Source organism: Pseudonaja textilis, chromosome 8 (genome assembly GCF_049901715.1).
Source record: "Pseudonaja textilis isolate UNSWEBS1 chromosome 8, rPseTex1.2, whole genome shotgun sequence".
Lineage (NCBI taxonomy): Eukaryota > Metazoa > Chordata > Lepidosauria > Squamata > Elapidae > Pseudonaja > Pseudonaja textilis.
In genome coordinates this window covers 50400409-50418133 of record NC_141997.1, presented here as the reverse complement: position 1 = coordinate 50418133, position 17725 = coordinate 50400409, and the positions used below count along the sequence as shown (strand labels likewise).

The window sequence follows — 17725 nt, the reverse complement described above, 5'->3', positions numbered from 1 at the left end:
AGGGCTGTGAAAATATCTACAGACCCCTCACATCCCGGACATAAACTGGCTCAACTCCTTCCTTCAAAACGACGCTATAGAGCACTGCACACCAGAACAAGTAGACACAAGGGGAGTTTTTTTCCTGAACACCATGACTTTGCTAAACAAATCCCTCCACACTGTCCAACTATTTACAAAGTCTGCACTACTATTACTGTTAATCTTCTCATCACTCCTTGTCACCCATCCCCTCCCACTTGTGACTGTATGGCTGTAACTTTGTCGCTTGTATCCTTACAATTTATATTGACTGTTTCCTAGTACGATTTGATTGCTTATTGTGCCCTATGACTATCATTAAGTGTTGTACCTGATGATTGTTGACTCTTGACAAATGTATCTTTTCTTTTTATGCACACTGAGAGCATTTGCACCAAGATAAATTCCTTGTGTGTCCAACCACACTTGGCCAATAAAGAATTCTCTTCTATTCTAAGATATATGTACCCAGTCGACACACGGGTTGAAATGAAATAGAATTATTGTAAAATATAAAATCAAAAAAATTTTTTTCAAAAAGAAAAAAAGAAGCTCTTAAATGAGTAACACGGTGGTTAAGCAAATTGGGCTTCTCTGTTGACTTATGATGATTTCAGAAGGTTGTCAGAAGGTTGCAAACAAGGATTGTGCAGGGGGTGGGCTTCAAAAAATTTAGCAACCGGTTCTTTGCCCAGTGGCTGGGTGGGCATGGCCAGGGTGGGCGTGGCCTAGTTGGCCCTCTGCACCATGGCGGAGGGGGGCGTTTTCACCCTCCCTGGGCTCCAGAGCCTCTGGGAGGCCCATTTTTTGCCCTCCCAAAGCCTCTGCATGTGCCCTGCATTTACCTGGGATCCAAAATGGGCCGCGTGGAGATGCCTGGGAGAGGCGGGGTGGGGTGGGCGGGGCCAGGCAGTCATTGCAACAACTGGTTGGGAGAACCAGGTGTAAAATTAGCAACCAGTTCACCTGAACCGGTGCGAACCAGTAGCAGCCTAGCCCTGGGATTGCGTGACCCCAGGATCCTGCAACCGTCATAAGTATAAATCGGCTGAATTTTGATCACGTGGCCATGGGGATGCTACAATGGTCATAAGTGTGGCGAATGGTCCTAAGAGCCTTTTTTTCAATGCCATTGTGACTTCAAACGGCCACTAAATGAACTGTTGCAAGTCGAAAACTACCTGTACTGAATTGTGATGACCCAAGGGGCGTGGCGCAAAGGCAACCCAGTCAGATAATCAGTAGGAAACCCTTTATTATCTCCAACTTTGCCCCCAATGTCCTGGTTCCTTCTGGGCTGGAGAAAAACTCTCCCAGGAACAGCCTTTGGCTGCAGAGAACCAAGTCCAAAACATGGTCAGCAAAAACTGTAGCTTTAAGTCCAATCAAGGCAAAATGAGGTAATTAGTCTGGCAGGGCAGGAGGAAGAATTCCAGACGTGAAGGCACTGCAATAACTCAACCCGGTTGGGAAGACACCAGGAACACAGATAACTAAAGTCAACACAAGATAAACTCACATTTGCCACACTCAGCTTGCATCTCTTTTAAACTCCCTTCCCAGCTGTGACTAATGAAGGGAATCAGGGCCCTTTCCTCCCCCGTAAGCCATGCAACCCCCGTTGCTCCCTTTTCTGTTCCTCCCTGCTTGCCCTAAGATGAAGAGGGGGTGGGCCTGGGTGTTCCTCTGAACTCCCTCTCCCTTGTTCTACCTCTCCCCTGCTCTGCCCAGCTGGACTTTGCCCTTCTCCAGCTTCCTCCACAGCCAACGGAGCCTCACTCTCACTCCCTCTTCATCTTCCTCCTTGGATTCGGATTCTGACAGGGGCATGACATGAATTGTGAGATCAAACAAGAGGCTTTTTGATGCCTGGTAGCAAAAATATGATTTATTTATTTTTTATTTTTTCGCATCATTCTGCTGCTGAACTACATCAAGTCAATGGCCAACTTTAGAGAAACGTCACCCTGAAATAAATAAAAAATTAGAATAGAGCTGGAGGGGTCCTTGAGATCTTCTAGTCCAGCCCCTGCTCAAGCAGGAGACCCTGGCCTAGACCATCTCAGAATAATGACTTCCCAATCTCTTTTTAAAAACTCCAGTGATGGACCATCACCCACAACTTCTGGTGGCAAACTGGTAATTTTTCTCACTGTTAGGAAGTTTCCCCTTAATTCCAGATTGCTTCTCTCCTTGATTAATTTCCGTCGTTTGTCGCCTTGCCTTCCAATATTTTGAAAAAAAAAATAAGCTGACCCCCTGTTCTTTGTGGCAGCCCTTCAAAATACTGAATAAACTGAAATAAATTGAAAACGGGCTCTGAAAAAAAAAATACATTGAAAAGGAACACCGAATCCCTCAACTCTTTTGTTCCAGTGCATGTCAGCCTGTGCTGATTATTTTATCCGACTTTCATATCCTACCCGAATAAATTATCTGGGTTACTGTTATCATTTCTTCTTCTGGAGCACGCTTTTGCTATTGTGGCCTGTTTCCAACAGCAGCCAGCAAAATCTGTTCGCGATAAGAAAGTGTCAGACGTGATCTGCCCATTCCTTGATCTCAAGCAACCAGTTTTAGAACAAAAAGAATAATAATTCTTGCTAATTCTTGCTGGTTTCATTCTATGATTGACTGTTGGAGTCAGTATTTATAAACTACTCCAATCTGGCGAAGGAACACCCTGCTGATTATCATGGGTGGTATCTATTAACTTTTTAAAAACTTTAATTTTCTCTTCTGCTGCTTTGTTTTCAAAGTCCTCGCTTCATCATTTAAGTAAAAAGCTTTTTGTTTTTTTGTTTTTGTTTTAAAAAAATTTTTTTTATTAAAGTTTTACAAATTAAAAAAAAACACAAATCACGTTTACAATTTTTGCAATTCAGTGTAGCGTCGGTTTTTCCATCTTCCATTATTCATGACTGTATACATATATACATTATTCATATTTACCTTATACATTATCTGTTATTCCTGTTATCTATCCAACTATACAAATTCTCCCAGACCATATAGAATTCTCTTTTTTCCTTCTCTTGCAACTCCATAGTAAGCGTATTCATTTCCGCACAATCCATAATTTTATGGATCTAATTATCCCTAATAAGAACATTTCTGGTTTGAATTCTATTTTTTCATTTCTTATTTCTTGCACCCAAAGCTTTTTGTAATTAGGAATTCAAGTCCCGACTTACAATTTAATTGGGTCAGTAGAAACCTTTGATGCCCAGACTTTGTTTAAAGACAGTCTGTTTATTATTACTGTTTTATAAAACCTTAGTTAAGGCCACACCTGGAATTCTGCATCCAGTTTGGGTCTCCTCATTACAGAGGATGTTGGACTTTGGGAAAAGGAGAGCAACTAAGATGACCAAACCTATGAAGAATGCTTGCAGGAATTGGGTTCGTCTAGTCTAGTGAAGAGAAGGACTTGGAGGTGACATGAGAGCAGTCTTCCAGTATTTGAGGGGCTGCCCCAAAGAAGAGGGAGTCAAGCTCTTCTCCAAAGCACCTGAAGGCAGGACAAGAAGCAATGGAAGAGAACTAATCAAAGAGAGAAACAATTTAGAACTAAGGAGAAATTTCCTGACAGCTAGAAGAATTAATCAGTGGAACAGCTTGCCTCTAGAAGTTGTGGATGTTTCGTCACTGGGGGCTTTTAAGAAGAGACTGGACAACCCATTTTTCTGGAATGGTATAGGCAGGGGTGGGTTTCTACCGGTTCTGTCCACCTCTGTAGAACCGGTAGCTCGGAAGAGCAGCAGACATAGAACCGGTTCTACGTCTGCTGATATTTTTTGCCCACCCACCCACCTGGGCTCTTACCTGATCTTTATTTCCTTGGTTTTTCAACTTCAGCTGCTGAACGAGGCACAGCTGCAGTTAAAAAAAACAAGAAAAGAGGGCTGTTTCAAAGGCTGCTTCTCGGCACGGCAGCATGCTGATGACGATTTACAGGCGCGCGGCTCACCGTGGGCAGGGAAGCTCGTAAATCCCGAACCGGTAGTTAACCCTGTCGTATCCCACCCCTGGGTAAAGGTTCTCCTGCTGGAGCTGGGAGTTGGGTTAGAAGAGCTCCAAGATTCTTTCCAGTTCTGTTCTGTTCTGTTCCGTTCTGTTCCGTTCCGTTCCACTCCACTCCACTCTTCATTCCAATATTGTATTCTATTCCATTCCATTCCATACCATTCTATTCTATTCCTTATTCTATTCCTTAGTCCATTTCTTATTCTATTCTATTCTATTCTATTCTATTCTATTCTATTCTATTCCTTATTCTATTCCTTATTCCATTCTACTCTGTTCTGTTCTATTCCTTATTCCATTCCTTACTCTACTCTACTCTACTCTACTCTACTCTACTCTACTCTACTCTACTCTATTCTTTCCACTCTATTCTATATTCACTCCATTCCATTCTATTCTACTTTCCTCCCTCCCTCCCTCCCTCCCTCCCTCCCTCCCTCCTCCTCCTCCTCCTCCTCCTCTTTTGTTCTATTCCATTCCATTCCATATTCTATGCTATGCTATGCTATTTCCTATTCTATTCAAATTCAAATTCTATTCCATCCCATCCCACCCATCCCACCCTACCCTATTCCTGCTCCCTAGTTTTGACCTCATTGTCTTTCTCCATTTTTTGCATTGCTCGTGAACAGATACGGGACAAAACGGAAAGAAAGAAATGGCTTTCCCCTGCCAAAGAATTCACTTCCCTAGCTCATCTGAAGGGAGACTCAGATAGGCTTTTTCATGGGCTAGAGGGGGGAGGGAATCCTTCAGTCCTTTTATCTTGACACCAGTAGTGCTCCGAAGAGTATTACGTGTAGTGTACTTTGAGTGTGGGTGAATTCCTGAGGACTGCCTTGACTTGTTGCCTCCTGAAATGGAACAGACAAGATTTTCGGAACTGGTTTGCCCTTGCCTTCTTCTTGTTGATGTCACACCACTATGTCAAGGACCTTGGAGTTCTCGTCTCTAATGATCTAAGGGCTAGAGCCCACTGTAACTACATCGCCAAAAGGCATTAAGAGTTGTTAACCTAATCCTTACGGTAACTTTTTCTCCAGTAATATTGCACTACTTACTAAAGCATACAAAACATTTGCTAGACCAATTCTTGAATACAGCTATCAGTCCGGAACCCGCACTACGTATCGCATATTAATACAGTCAAGAAAGTCCAGAGATATTTCACGAGAAGAGTCCTCCACTCCTCTACCTGCAACAGAATATCTTATGCCTCCAGACTTGAAATTTTAGGCTTAGACAACTTGGAACCACGCCGTTTGGTCCGACCTAAGCATAGTACATAAACTTATCCATTGCAATGTCCTAACCATCAATGACTACTTCAACTTCAACCACAACAATACCTCAGCACACAATAGATACAAACTCAGGGTAAACCACACCAAACTTGATTGCAGGAAATACGAATTCAGCAACAGAGTGGTCAATGTCTGGAATACTCTACCTGACTCTGTGGTTTCTTCCGCAAACCCCAAACACTTTAACCTTAGACTTTCTACTATTGACCTCACCCCTTTCCTAAGAGGTCTGTAGGGGGTGCTCATAAGTGCACCAATGTGCCTATCGTGTCTGCCCAAATGTCCCCTGTTATTCATACCCATTTCATGTACTCTTAATCGTGTTTCGAATTATATCTGTTATCTAAAACATGCTTGACAAATAAATTTAATCGTCATCATCATCATCATCTTGTGGGACTTCAGAATTCAGACAGACAGGCATTTGGTCTACAACATAACAACAGTTGAAAAGAAAAAAGTTTGGTTCCTCAACATTGCAATACCTGGTGATGCAAGAATTGAAGACGCGCAGCAAGAAAAAAAATCACAAAGTATCGTGACTTACAAATTGAAGTTGAGCAACTTTGGAAAAAGAAATTGTGTGTTATCTCAATTGTAATTGGAGCCCTTGGAGCAATACCTAAAGGTCTGCCTCGCTATTTGGAAATCCTGAATTTATCAGACTTGAACACCCTAATTCTACAAAAAAAACACCCTGCTTGGAACAGCTTATATCCTCTGATACTACCTGAACAGTTCCTAGGTCCTTGGTTAGGACTCGAGCTGTTGAGCTACCAACCAGCCCCAAAGGCTGTGAGTCTCACCAAAGATTAATAAAACAACAACAACAACAACAACAACAACAATAATAATAATAATAATACCAACGCATTCTCATCCAGTTGGCTTCATGCCTAAAGCAAAACTAGAATTCCACATCGCCTGGTTTCTAGCTCGGCTCTTTAACCACTAACAGCCAAACTGGTTTTCTTTTGCTAAATTACGGGTGCAAAAGTGCTGACCTGAACTGCCAGCAGCAAAAGCTTATCGAGATTGCCAATTCTTTATAATTGCAGCTTTGTAATTTTTTATAATTACAAAACTGGCAAGGGCCGATTTTCACCACCCGAAATGCAAGGTATACCTTGGCCTCAAACATTCCACAATTTGTAGATATTTTTTTTTCCCCCAGTCTCTACATTGTATCTCGGATTTGGTTCCCAGCTGCAGATTGCAACGGCTGAAGCATCTGGCCAATTTAAAAAGGGAAATTAGTGAGAGGGGGAATAATGGAATATATGAAATGGAATTTGAATGAGAGTTGAAAATAGTGATTAGCCTAAAAACAATGTATTGAAATATTGATTAATTAAACAATGGAAATATGGAATCTAATATGAACAGGCTTGTTACTAATAGAGTTTTAAGGATTTGTTAAATGTATTAAATATGATAATAAAAGGGTAAGATGACTCGCCTCAGAGAGAAATAAAATTAAGAGCAGATATTTTGAAAATTAGACAATGAAACAGGGTAGAGAAGGGAGAAGGGCTTAAAATGTGGAAGTAGATAGGAATAAAGATTTGAGAGAGGAATATAAGAGGTGAACTTAAAAAAAAACGGTTAAAGAAAAAACTCTATTCCCATTAAATTTATTTTGATCTTTTCGTGTTCCTCCAATGTAATAAAGATACAATTAAAACAAGAATAGGGTTGGAAATAAGAGAGAAGGGGAATAACAGAATATATGAAATGGAGTTTGATTGATTGTTAAAGTGGTGATCTAATATGAATAGGACTAATATTAGTAGAGCTACAAGGACTGGTCAAATGCATTAAATATGATGAATAGAACAGAACAAAACAGAACAGAACAGAATTCTTTATTGGTCAAGAGTGGTTGGACACACAAGGAATTTGTCTTGGTGCAAATGTTCTCAGTGTACATAAAAAAAAAGATGCATTAATGATGTTTTATCTGTGGTAAAAGGAAGGATGTATTTGATGAATGAAATGTTACATTAAAAAGAAAATATATTTTGGGAATATTCTTGGGAACTGTAGTGGCATAGCTTGAAAGTTAGAATTGGGATGGAATTGGAGGGAAAATAAGGGTATACAATTCCTTAATAATAAGATGATATAAGAAAAAGAAATTAGAATTTGAATGAGGGTGATATTAAGTATATTTGAAGAATACGAGGATTAACATAAAAGAACTAATATAATAAAATATTGAATATATAAATGAATAAGAGATTATAATGGAATATAAGGATAGGTATTAAGGTTGGAATGAAATAAGAATATGGAAAAAATAGTGAATATGTTTATTAATACGTTATTGGATGTAAAATGTAAAACGCCCAGGTGTTATATAGTTCACACCCTGATATGTATGTAATATAAAAATGAAAAACTTTGGAAAATTAAAAGGGAAAAAAATGTTTTGGTTCTTCCTCATCAGTTGCTTTACTATATTCTTTGGGAAAGAAATTCTGGAGTATTTGAAAACCAAAATACTCCTCAGTCGCATTTGGGTTGGCCCCAGTAAAGCTGTTGGCAGCACCTTCTGACTATCATTTTTTAAATGGGTTTTAGAAACAACTGTGCGATACAATCACATATAAAGAACTAGCTCGATACCCGCGTTTCACTACGAAAATATGTGGTCAGGCTTAGTTTTGGGGGAGGAAAATAAGGGGGGGGGATTCTGCCTCTGCCTACCAACATCCATTGGTGTTCATCTGGCTAACATCCTATCAGTGTCAGAGAGTTGAGGGCTGTTTGGAAACTGAAGTAGTATTTGCTGTGTGAGCAAGGAAGAGACAGCAAGGAGCCTGGGCGTGGCTTAGCTCAACTGTTCTGTACTAAAGCTGCTGGCTGCTGTGAAACTGAAACTCCTCTGCTTGTGTTTTGCATTTGGAAAAGATTTCTTTTTTCCGGGTATGGAGGGGGAGTAGAACTCCTTAGCATCAGAGCGTGTTAATAATAATAATAATATGGGAAATACTAATGCTCTGATGGTCGTTTCAAAAAAAAAATTTTTTTAGTGAGCACCTAGAAGCCAAGATGAACCTATGTGCCAAATTTCAAGTTTGTAGGTTTTATAGTTCTGGAGATTTCATGATGATGCGTGAGGGATATTTTGCTTTTATATAGATTTAGAAAATTTATATTGCCACTACTCACACCTCAAGGTGGCTTACAAGGCCCTAAAAACACAACAGAAAAGAAATAGAAAATAAGAAAAATGATTTTTTTAAAATAAATATCAGAGAGGAAGGGACTGAAATTTCTCCTACTAATTTCCCGGTCTTAAAAATGTCTATCTCTTTCCTTCCATGAAGAATTTGAAAGTGCTGCCAGGGAACAAACCGTCCTCAGAAACTGACATTGTAACCCCCTCAATTCTTCTACGCAAGACTGAACGGAAAGCAAACGTCAAATTCTGGTTCTGCTCCGAATCCAGCTATACATAGAAGGAAAAGAACCTCCCTCTGTTCCCAAAAAATGAGCTGTATTTCAAAGCTTGGTGTAGAGAGAATTTTACTTATTTATTTTTCCACATGGCAAGCGTAAGGCCAATAGTCCTCATTTTTCTCCATTTACGTTTTATCAGATCACGGGGTCTTTCTCCCTCAGAATTAAGACCATCAAGGCTTCGACGTAAAAGCCAGGAATGGGGCCCAGTTTGTCCCACAACGATCGTAGTTTTCGAAAGAAAAAAAAAACAAGAAAAATCCAGTTGCTTCCTGAAAAAGCACCTTGGGGCCAACCACGACTTGAATGATGGAGAATCTCTACAGTTTTAGCGACACAATTTGGGATAAACACCCTTGGAATGACATGGGAATCGACTGCAGGAGGGTAAAAAAATTGCAGACTACAGGAGACCCTGAGGACACAGATAAACCTCCAAGTGGCCTCAGTGACTCTCTAAGAGGATGGAAATGACCAACTGTCTGCAATAAATCCTTCCATTCCCCAGATCAGAACTGAAGAAGCTTCTTGGAAGCTACCAGGACCTGGAGGACTGAGAATCTCTACAGATTTGGGACAATCGTAGTTGAGCAAACTATGACTTGAGAAACAGCTGCAGTATAAAGGGATCCTCGACTTACAACCAAAACCGGGATTGACATTTCAGTCGCTGGTGGTGAGTGAAGTCAGTTCTATCCAATTTGACGATCCTTTTTTGCTAGGGTCGTTAAGTGAACCTTTGTGGTCATGAAGCAGATCTGGCTTTCCCCGTGGACTCTTGCTTGTTGGAAGCCAACTGGGAAGGTCTCAAATGGGGGACCGTGGGATACTGGGACCCTTCCAACCCTCAGAAATCTAGGCTGGTTGCCAAGCACTCAAATTTGGATCAAATGGCCACAAGGATTCTGAGATGGCCGTAAGCGTGAAAAACAACCAGGAGTTACTTTTTTCCCAGTAGTGTTGTTCAGTCTGAACAGTCATAAGTCGAGGATTGCCTTCTCATTAAACCAAGACTTCCATCCCCAGCAGGCAAGGAATTGGATTGTCATTATTGTTGTATATAGACATTTGCATACTCGTAATACAACGTTCCTATTGGACAATCACTGCCGCCTAGCGATTGGTGTTTAACAACGAACTATGATTGGCCGCCTAAACGGCGGGAGGTTTAAAATGATGCCATTGGTTGCGAGCCGCGAGCAGCCGCTATAAAAGAGTCTGCCGCGGCTCGAGTTTAGTTGAAGTTACTGACAGTTAAATAAAGAGCTGAACTCAACTCCGGTCTTGAGTCTCCTTTGTTCTGGTGATAGAACAGTTATTACTATCAGTATAGAGCTGGAAGGGACCTTGGAGGTCATCTAGTCCAATCCCCTGCTCCAGCAGGAGACTGTACACCATTTAAGACAAATGGATGCCCAGTGTCTTCTTAAAAGCCTCCAGCGATGGAGCACCGACAACTTCGGGAGTCAAGCAATTTCACTCGTTAAAAGAATTACAGAATAATATTTAGAAGGGACCTTGGAGGTCTTCTAGTCCAGCTCTTTTCTCAAGCAGGAGACCCAGTACCATTCCAGACAAGTGACTGTCCAGTCCCTTCTTAAAAACCTCCAGTGACGGAGCATCTGTGATTTCTGGTGGCAAGTTGTTCCACTGGTTAATTGTCCTCCCTGTTAGAAAGTTTCTCCTTAGTTCTAAGTTGCTTCTCTCCTGGATTAGTTTCCATCCGTTGCTTCTTGTCCTACCCTCAGGGGCTTTGGAGAGTAGTTTGACTCCCTCTTCTTTGGGGCGGCCCCTCAGATATTGGAACGCTGCTCTCATGTCCCGGCCCCTAGTCCTTCCTTTCTCTAGACCGGCCCAACCCAAATCCATGCCAGTTGCACGTTGCAGATACTTCAAAACTGTTCAGGAAACTCTTTAATCCTACTGGACTTCCTTCGCCCCTCTTCCTCTTCCACGAAGCCTCCGTGCCTCCGTCAGCATTTGTGATTATTAATCACGGCCAATCTGTGATTATTATGATTATTATTATTATTATGTGATCGCTCTGCTAAACAACTCATTCCCACAACACTGTCAAACTATTTAGGAAGACTGTATTATACTCTTCTTCTTCTCATCCTTCCTATTGCCTCTCGCTTCCCATTTATAACTACAACCCCGTTTGCTTGTATCTTTTACAATTTGTAGTGTTTTGTTTGTTCCCTAGTATGATTTGATTGCTTATTAGTAACCTATGATTATCACTAAGTGCTGTATCTTAGGATTCTTTATGAATGTACTTTATTTTTTCCTTTACGTACACTGAGAACATTTGCACCAAAGACAAATTCCTTCTGTGTACAATCACACATGGCCAGTAAAGACTTCTGTTCTATTCTATTCTAATTTTAATTCTATTCCATTCTGTATTATTCTATTCTATTCTAATTTTAATTCTATTCTATTCTAATTTTAATTCTATTCTATTCTGTATTATTCTATTCTATTCTATTCTATTCTATTCTATTCTATTCTATTCTATTCTATTCTAATTTTAATTCTATTCTATTCTGTATTATTCTATTCTAATTTTAATTCTATTCTATTCTGTATTATTCTATTCTATTCATCATGGCTAATCTGTGATTATTAATTATGGCCAATCCTACAACAGGCAAGCAACCACGCACCAAGAGAAAAATCCACACGAACAGCTACAATGTTGGGTGGACCAGGCAAAGCCCACACTGACCGTCCCGGAATGTATGTCCCCTTTTTCTTAGAATAGAATAGAGCTGGAAGGGGCCTTGGAGGTCCTCTAGTCCAACCTGCTGCTCGAACAGCAGAACTTATACCCTCTCAGACAAGTGACGGTCTAGTCTCTTCTTCAAAACCTTCGTTGAAAACGCCAACAAAAGCATGAAAAACATCGATAGTTTTGCTGTTCCAAAGAGAGAGAAAGAGAGAGAGAAGACTGGACCAGTGGTGGTATGCTACCGGTTTGCCCCAGTTCAAATGAACCGGTAGTAAAAATCACTACCTATTCCCATGATGGCGAACCTCTGGTGCACCATTTGTGCGGGCACACGAGCCCCAGCCAAACTTACCTGCACTGCGCATGCGCACACCTCCCAGCTGATTTTCGGACCGTTTGAGGCCTTTTTCGCCCTCCCAGAGGATCGAAGCAAACCTCTGCAGCCTCAGGAGGCCGAAAAACAGGCCTTCCGGAAATACCAGAAGTGCCTGTTTTCAGCCTCCGGAGCCCGGGGAGGCCATTTTCAACCTCCTGGGGGTGCTTGAGGGAAGCCTCTGCAGCCTTTGGAGGCCAAAAAAATGCACCCTTTTTGGCACTGAAATACCGGGAGTGCCAAAACGGGTCCATTTTTTGGCCTTCCGAGGCTGCAGAGGCTTCCCTCGAGCCTCCGGGAGGGCGAAAAAGGACTCAAACGGGCTGAAAATCAACTGGGAGGTGCACGCATGCACAGTACAGGTAAGGGGGTGGGGGGGGTTGCATAAGCATGTGCAGGGGCCTGCATTGCATTGTGGGTGCTGGCATGTGCATGCTTTCATCACACCCCACAGCAAAAAGGTTCGACATCACCAACCTATTCGATCACCCACCAAACCAGTAGCAACTCAGGTAGGATCCCACTACGGGACCGAACATCCAATTCTCCAAAGTTAGCCTCCTTTTCGAGGAAGGAGAACCACGCAGGCATTCCTCAAGTTACGACCATTCATTTAGCCACCGCTTGAAGTTACAAACAGCCCTGAAAAAAGGGGGACTTAGGATTATTTCTCATGATTAAGGACCACGGTAGCATCTCTGTGGTCCAAAATTCGGACTCTTGGCAACTGACTCATACTTATGATGGTTGGGGCATCCCGGGAGGGGTCATGCCATCTCCTTTTGTGACCTTCGGATGAGCGAAAACAATGGGGGAAGCCAGATTTGCTTAACGACCACATCGTTAACTTAACAAATGCAATGATTCACTTAACCATGATGGCTAGAAAAGTCGGGCGAACTCCCTTAACCAATGTTTCACTTAGCGATCTAAATGTTGGGCTCAATTGTAGTTGTAACTTAAGGACTATTTATCTGTAAATCCATCTGTCTATCTATCTACCTACCTATCTACCATCTTCTTCTAATGACCCCATTAAAAGGAGTGGAGTCTGGGCAACTGAATGGAGCTAAGCATTTACTGGCCGGATGCCCTTCCCGTCACCAACACGGAGTTATATTCAGTAAATATATTCGTCTATCTATCTATCTATCTATCTATCTATCTATCTATCTATCTATCTATCATCTATCTCTATTATCTATCTATCTATCTATCTATCTATCTATCTATCTATCTATCTATCTACTTCTTATGACCCCATAATCCTTTGCAGGGCGGACTCTGGGCAACTGAATGGAGCTGAGTATTTACTGGCCAGATGCCCTTCCCATCACCAACATGGAGTTATATTCAGTAAATATATCTGTCTGTCTGTCTGTCTGTCTGTCTGTCTATCTATCTATCTATCTATCTACCTACCTACCTATCTATCTATCTATCTATCTATCTATCTATCTATCTATCTATTTCATTTAATGACCCCATAATCCTTTGTAGGATGGAGTTTGGGCAACTGAATGGAGCTGAGTGTTTACTGGCCGGATGCCCTTCCTGTCACCCATGTGGAGTTATATTCAGCAGATCTATTCCTTCCTTCCTTCCTTCCTTCCTTCCTTCCTTCCTTCCTTCCTTCCTTCCTGTCTGTCTGTCTGTCTGTCTGTCTGTCTATATACTTCTAATGACCCCATAAATCCTTTGCAGGGTGGAGTCTGGACAACTGAATGGAGCTAAGTATTTACTGGCTGGATGCCCTTCCCATCACCAACACAGAGTTATATTCAGCAGATATCTCTGTCTGTCTGCCTGCCTGCCTGCCTGCCTGTCACCAAATCATCTCTGGTGTTGCTGGTGGCTCAGTCTTAGGCCAGCCCGGCCCTTGCTACTTCCTTGGTTTCCATCCCAGTGTTTTGGGGGGATTTGGCAAGCGTGGAAAGGTGGAGTTAGATTCCCAACTGGCCAACCCAAGGCACAACTACTTCCCCCCTTGCCTTGGGCTACTACTCTTCGATCCTTTCCAGCTACGGAGACTCTCCATCATCCAGGTCACGGGGGTCCCAAAAGTGCTTTTTGCAAAAGGCAACTGGACTTCCTTGCGGTTTCCTTTCCTCCTCCTCACCCAGGAAGTTTTTTTTTCAGTCCCTGCTGTATTTTTAAGGTGCTTTGAGGAAACTCTTTGACCTGGAAGGATCCCACACACACACACACAACTCCATCCCTCCCAGATCCAACACAAGAAGAGAAGGCCCCGTGCAAACTTCCAGCTGCCTTTCTCTCTCTTTCTCCCAGATGATTAAAGGCCCGGGAGTAAAACGCGTGAAGAACGGTTGCAGGAACTGGGTTTGGCTAGTCTAGAGAACAGAAGGACCAGGGGAGACATGAGAGCAGTCTTCCAGTATTTGAGGGGCTGCCCCAAAGAAGAGGGAGTCAAGCTACTCTTCAAAGCTCCTGAGGGCAGGACAAGAAGCAATGGGTGGGAACTCATCCAGGAGAGAAGCAACCTGGAATTCAGGAGAAAGTTCCTAACTGTGAGGACAATTAACCAGCAGAACTGCTTGCCACCAGAAGTTGTGGGTGCTTCATCACTGGAGGTTTTTAAGAAGAGACTGGAGAGTCACTTGTCTGAAATGGTATGGGGCCTCCTGCTTGAACGGGGTTGGACTAGAAGACCTCCAAAGTCCCAACTCTTGTTATTCTGAATAGTTTGCCTTCAGAAGTTGGGAGTGACTTCATCACTGGGGGCTTTTAAAGGACTGGACAGCCCCTGTATTTTTAAATGGGATAGGTTCTCCAGCTTGAAGAGAAGAGGGGGTTGGACTAGAGGACCTCCAAAGTCCCAACTCTTGTTATTCTAGTTTGCCTTCAGAAGTTGGGAGTGGCTTCATCACGGGAGGCTTTACAGAAGAGACTGGACAGCCCCTCTACCTGTCAAGCAGGGTCTCTTGCTTGAGTAAAAGGGGTCGGACTAGACGCCCTCCAAGGCCCCCTTCCACGCGCGCCGTCCACCGGGGCCAGGCGAGCCAGAGCTCCGGAGGGGAGGGGAGGGCAGGAAGCAGAGGCAGGCAGGCAGACTTGGGTCACCCTCACCCACCCCCTCGCCCCCTCCCCACCAGCGCTGCCTGCCTCCCGGACGCGGGGAAGGGGAAGCCGGCGGGGGAGGGAAGGGAAGGGAAGGGAAGGAGGCGGCTGGGACTCCTCCAGCTGCGCGCAACCGGACGGGCAAGCGGGAGAGGCGGCCCGCCCAAGGCAAGCAGGCGCCGCCGCTGCGCTCAGCGCCCGTTTTTCCCCTCCGAGGCCGACGGAGCAGCGCGGCCAGTCCCGGGTCCCCAAAGCCCCGCACCCCAATTCCCTTCCCCTCCAATCCCGGGGCTCACCTTGCTCCGGATCTGCCCCGAGGTGGAGACTTTGCGGATGAGTTTCTGCGGTCCTTCGGGCTCCCCTTCGCTGTCCGACGACTCTTCGGCCGGGGCGGCGGCGACGGCGGCGGAGCCCCCGGGATCCCCCGGCGGCTGTTCCCGGAGACCGGCGCCGCTCAGCCCCGCCTCGACCCCGGCCATCTTCCCTCCGCCGTCGGCCGGCCGAGGCGCCGGAGACCCAGCCCGGGCACGGGAAGCGGCGGCGGGGCAGGAGCGCGTCAAGGCGGCGGCGTCCGACGGGCGCAACAGCCGCTCCCTGCTTCTCCTCCTCTTTTTTCTCCTCCTCCTCCTTCCTCCTCCCTCTCTTCCTCCTCCTCCTCTTCTTTTTCTCCTCCTCCTTCCTCCTTCCTCTCTTTTTTCTCCTCCTTCCTCCTTCCTACTTCCTCCCTCCCTCTCTCTTTTCTTCTCCTCCTTCTTCCTCTTCCCTCTCTTTTTTCTCCTCCTCCTCCTTCTTCCTCCTCTTTCTTCCTCCTCCCTCTCTTTCCCTCCTCCTCCTCCCTCTCTTTTTCTTCTCCTCTTCCCTCTCTTTTTCTTCTCCTCCTTCCTCCCTCCCTCTCTCTTTTCTTCTCCTTCTCCTCCTCCTTCCTCTCTTTTTTCTCCTCCTCCTCCTCCTCCTCTTCTTCCTCCTCCTCTTCCTCCTCCTCCTTCCTCCTCCGCCCGGGCTCTTTGCTCTTCCCTGGGCGGAGATGGAGGCGGTGGAGGGGGGATCAAAGCCGAGGAGGAGCGGCCGCCACCGCCAGGCTCCAACCCGGCCCCGCCTCGGCTTCCAACGACCGCCTCTGCCGGCTTCCGCAGCCGTCGCCGCCTCTTGTCGGGGAAGCCGCGCAAGAGCCGGACGCGCAGAAGGCGAGCAAGTGGCGGGCAGGGGAGGAAAGAGGAGGGAGGGGGGGTCCCCCCTTTTCTTTGCAAGAAACCCGGCCGGGGGTTAGGGGTGCGAGGGAGGGAGGGAGGGTGGGGACCCCGCCGGCTAGCTCGCCCCGGCGCAGGGGGACCCGGGCACGGAGAGGGAAGGGAAGCGGTGCGCAAAGGAGGATTGGTTTCCAAGAGGCTAGAAGCGTGTGCGCTTATTTGGGAGAGGGGGGGGCAAGAAAGCGAGGTACCCAGGATTGAACATCTGGAAGAAGGGCTTCTGGGGAAGCTGGGGGTGGGTGGGGGGGCTGAATAGAGCCGGAAGGGACTTTGGAGGTCTTCTAGACCAACCCCCCCCCCTTGCTCAAGGTTTTTAAGAAGAGATTGGGCACGCGCTTGTCTGGAATGGTAGAGGGGGAGACCCTCTTATCATGTCAGGCAAGTGGCTGTCCCATCTCTTCTTAAGAGCCTCCAGGGATGGAGGCCCCCGCAGCTTCTGGTGGCAAAGAGTTCCACTGGTTAATTGTTCTGACAATTAACAGGAAGTTTCTCATTCATTCCAAGTTGCTTCTCTTTGGATTAGTTTCCATTCGTTGGTTCTTGTCCTGCCTTGAGGTGCTTCGGAGAATATTTTGACCCCCACTGTTCTTTGTGGCAGCCCCTCAACTATTGGAAGACGGCTATCAGGTCACCCCGAGGCCTTCTTTTCTCTAGACTGGCCAAACCCAAATCCTGCAACTGTTCTTCATATGTTTCAGTCTCCAGGCCTTGAGATCATCTTAATTGCTCTTCTCTGCACTTTTTCCAAAGTCTCAACATCTTTTTTTGTAATGGGGTGACTAAAACTGGACGCAAGTATTCCAGATGGGGCCTTACTAAGGCTTTATAAAGCGGTGCTAACACTTCACGTGATTTTGATTGTGTGCCTCGGTTAATACAACCCAGGATTGTATTGGCCTTTGGGGCTGCTGCCGCACACAGCTGGCTGACCACATTAAGGGATTGTCTACTAGGATTCCAAGGTCCCTCTCACAGTCTTTGAGCCAGGTTTCGCCTCATCCGTACTGTAATTCTACCTTTGGGTTTTTTTTCCTGCCCAGGTGTAAAACCTTCCTAGGGATCTAGCTAGGGATAGAGAGCATGCCTGCACACTGAATCATTTGTGCATTGCACATTGTTCCAAGAAATGGAGACGGTGTGACTATACCAGCAAGGAAAGAGGGGGGCGGGGAAGAGAGAGAGAGAAAGAGAGAGACAGAAAGAGAGAGAGAGAGAAAGAGAGAGAATAAGAGAGAGAGAGAGAGAGAAAGAGAGAGAATAAGAGAGAGACAGAGACAGAAAGAAAGAGAATAAGAGAGACAGAAAGAGACAGAAAGAGAGAAAGAGAATAAGAAAGGGAGAGAAAGAAAGGGAGAAAGGAAGAGAAAGAGAGAGAATGAGAGAGAGAGAGACAAAAAGAGAGAGAATAAGAGAGAGACAGAGACAGAAAGAAAGAGAATAAGAGAGACAGAAAGAGACAGAAAGAGAGAAAGAGAGA

The 17725-nt window shown here is 44.8% G+C and overlaps 1 protein-coding gene across 2 annotated transcripts in view; it reads right to left on the bottom strand.

Annotated features, from left to right (window-relative positions):
* DGKH (diacylglycerol kinase eta) overlaps positions 1 to 15623 on the bottom strand; it is a 98620-nt gene extending 82997 nt beyond the window's left edge. For both annotated transcript variants that reach the window (XM_087938044.1, XM_087938045.1), the window contains exon 1: positions 15298 to 15623. In XM_087938044.1, coding sequence (XP_087794170.1) covers positions 15298 to 15480 — 183 coding nt within the window. In that variant the 5' untranslated portion in view covers positions 15481 to 15623. The remainder of the gene's footprint in view (positions 1 to 15297) is intronic.
* Positions 15624 to 17725: the final 2102 nt, after the last annotated feature.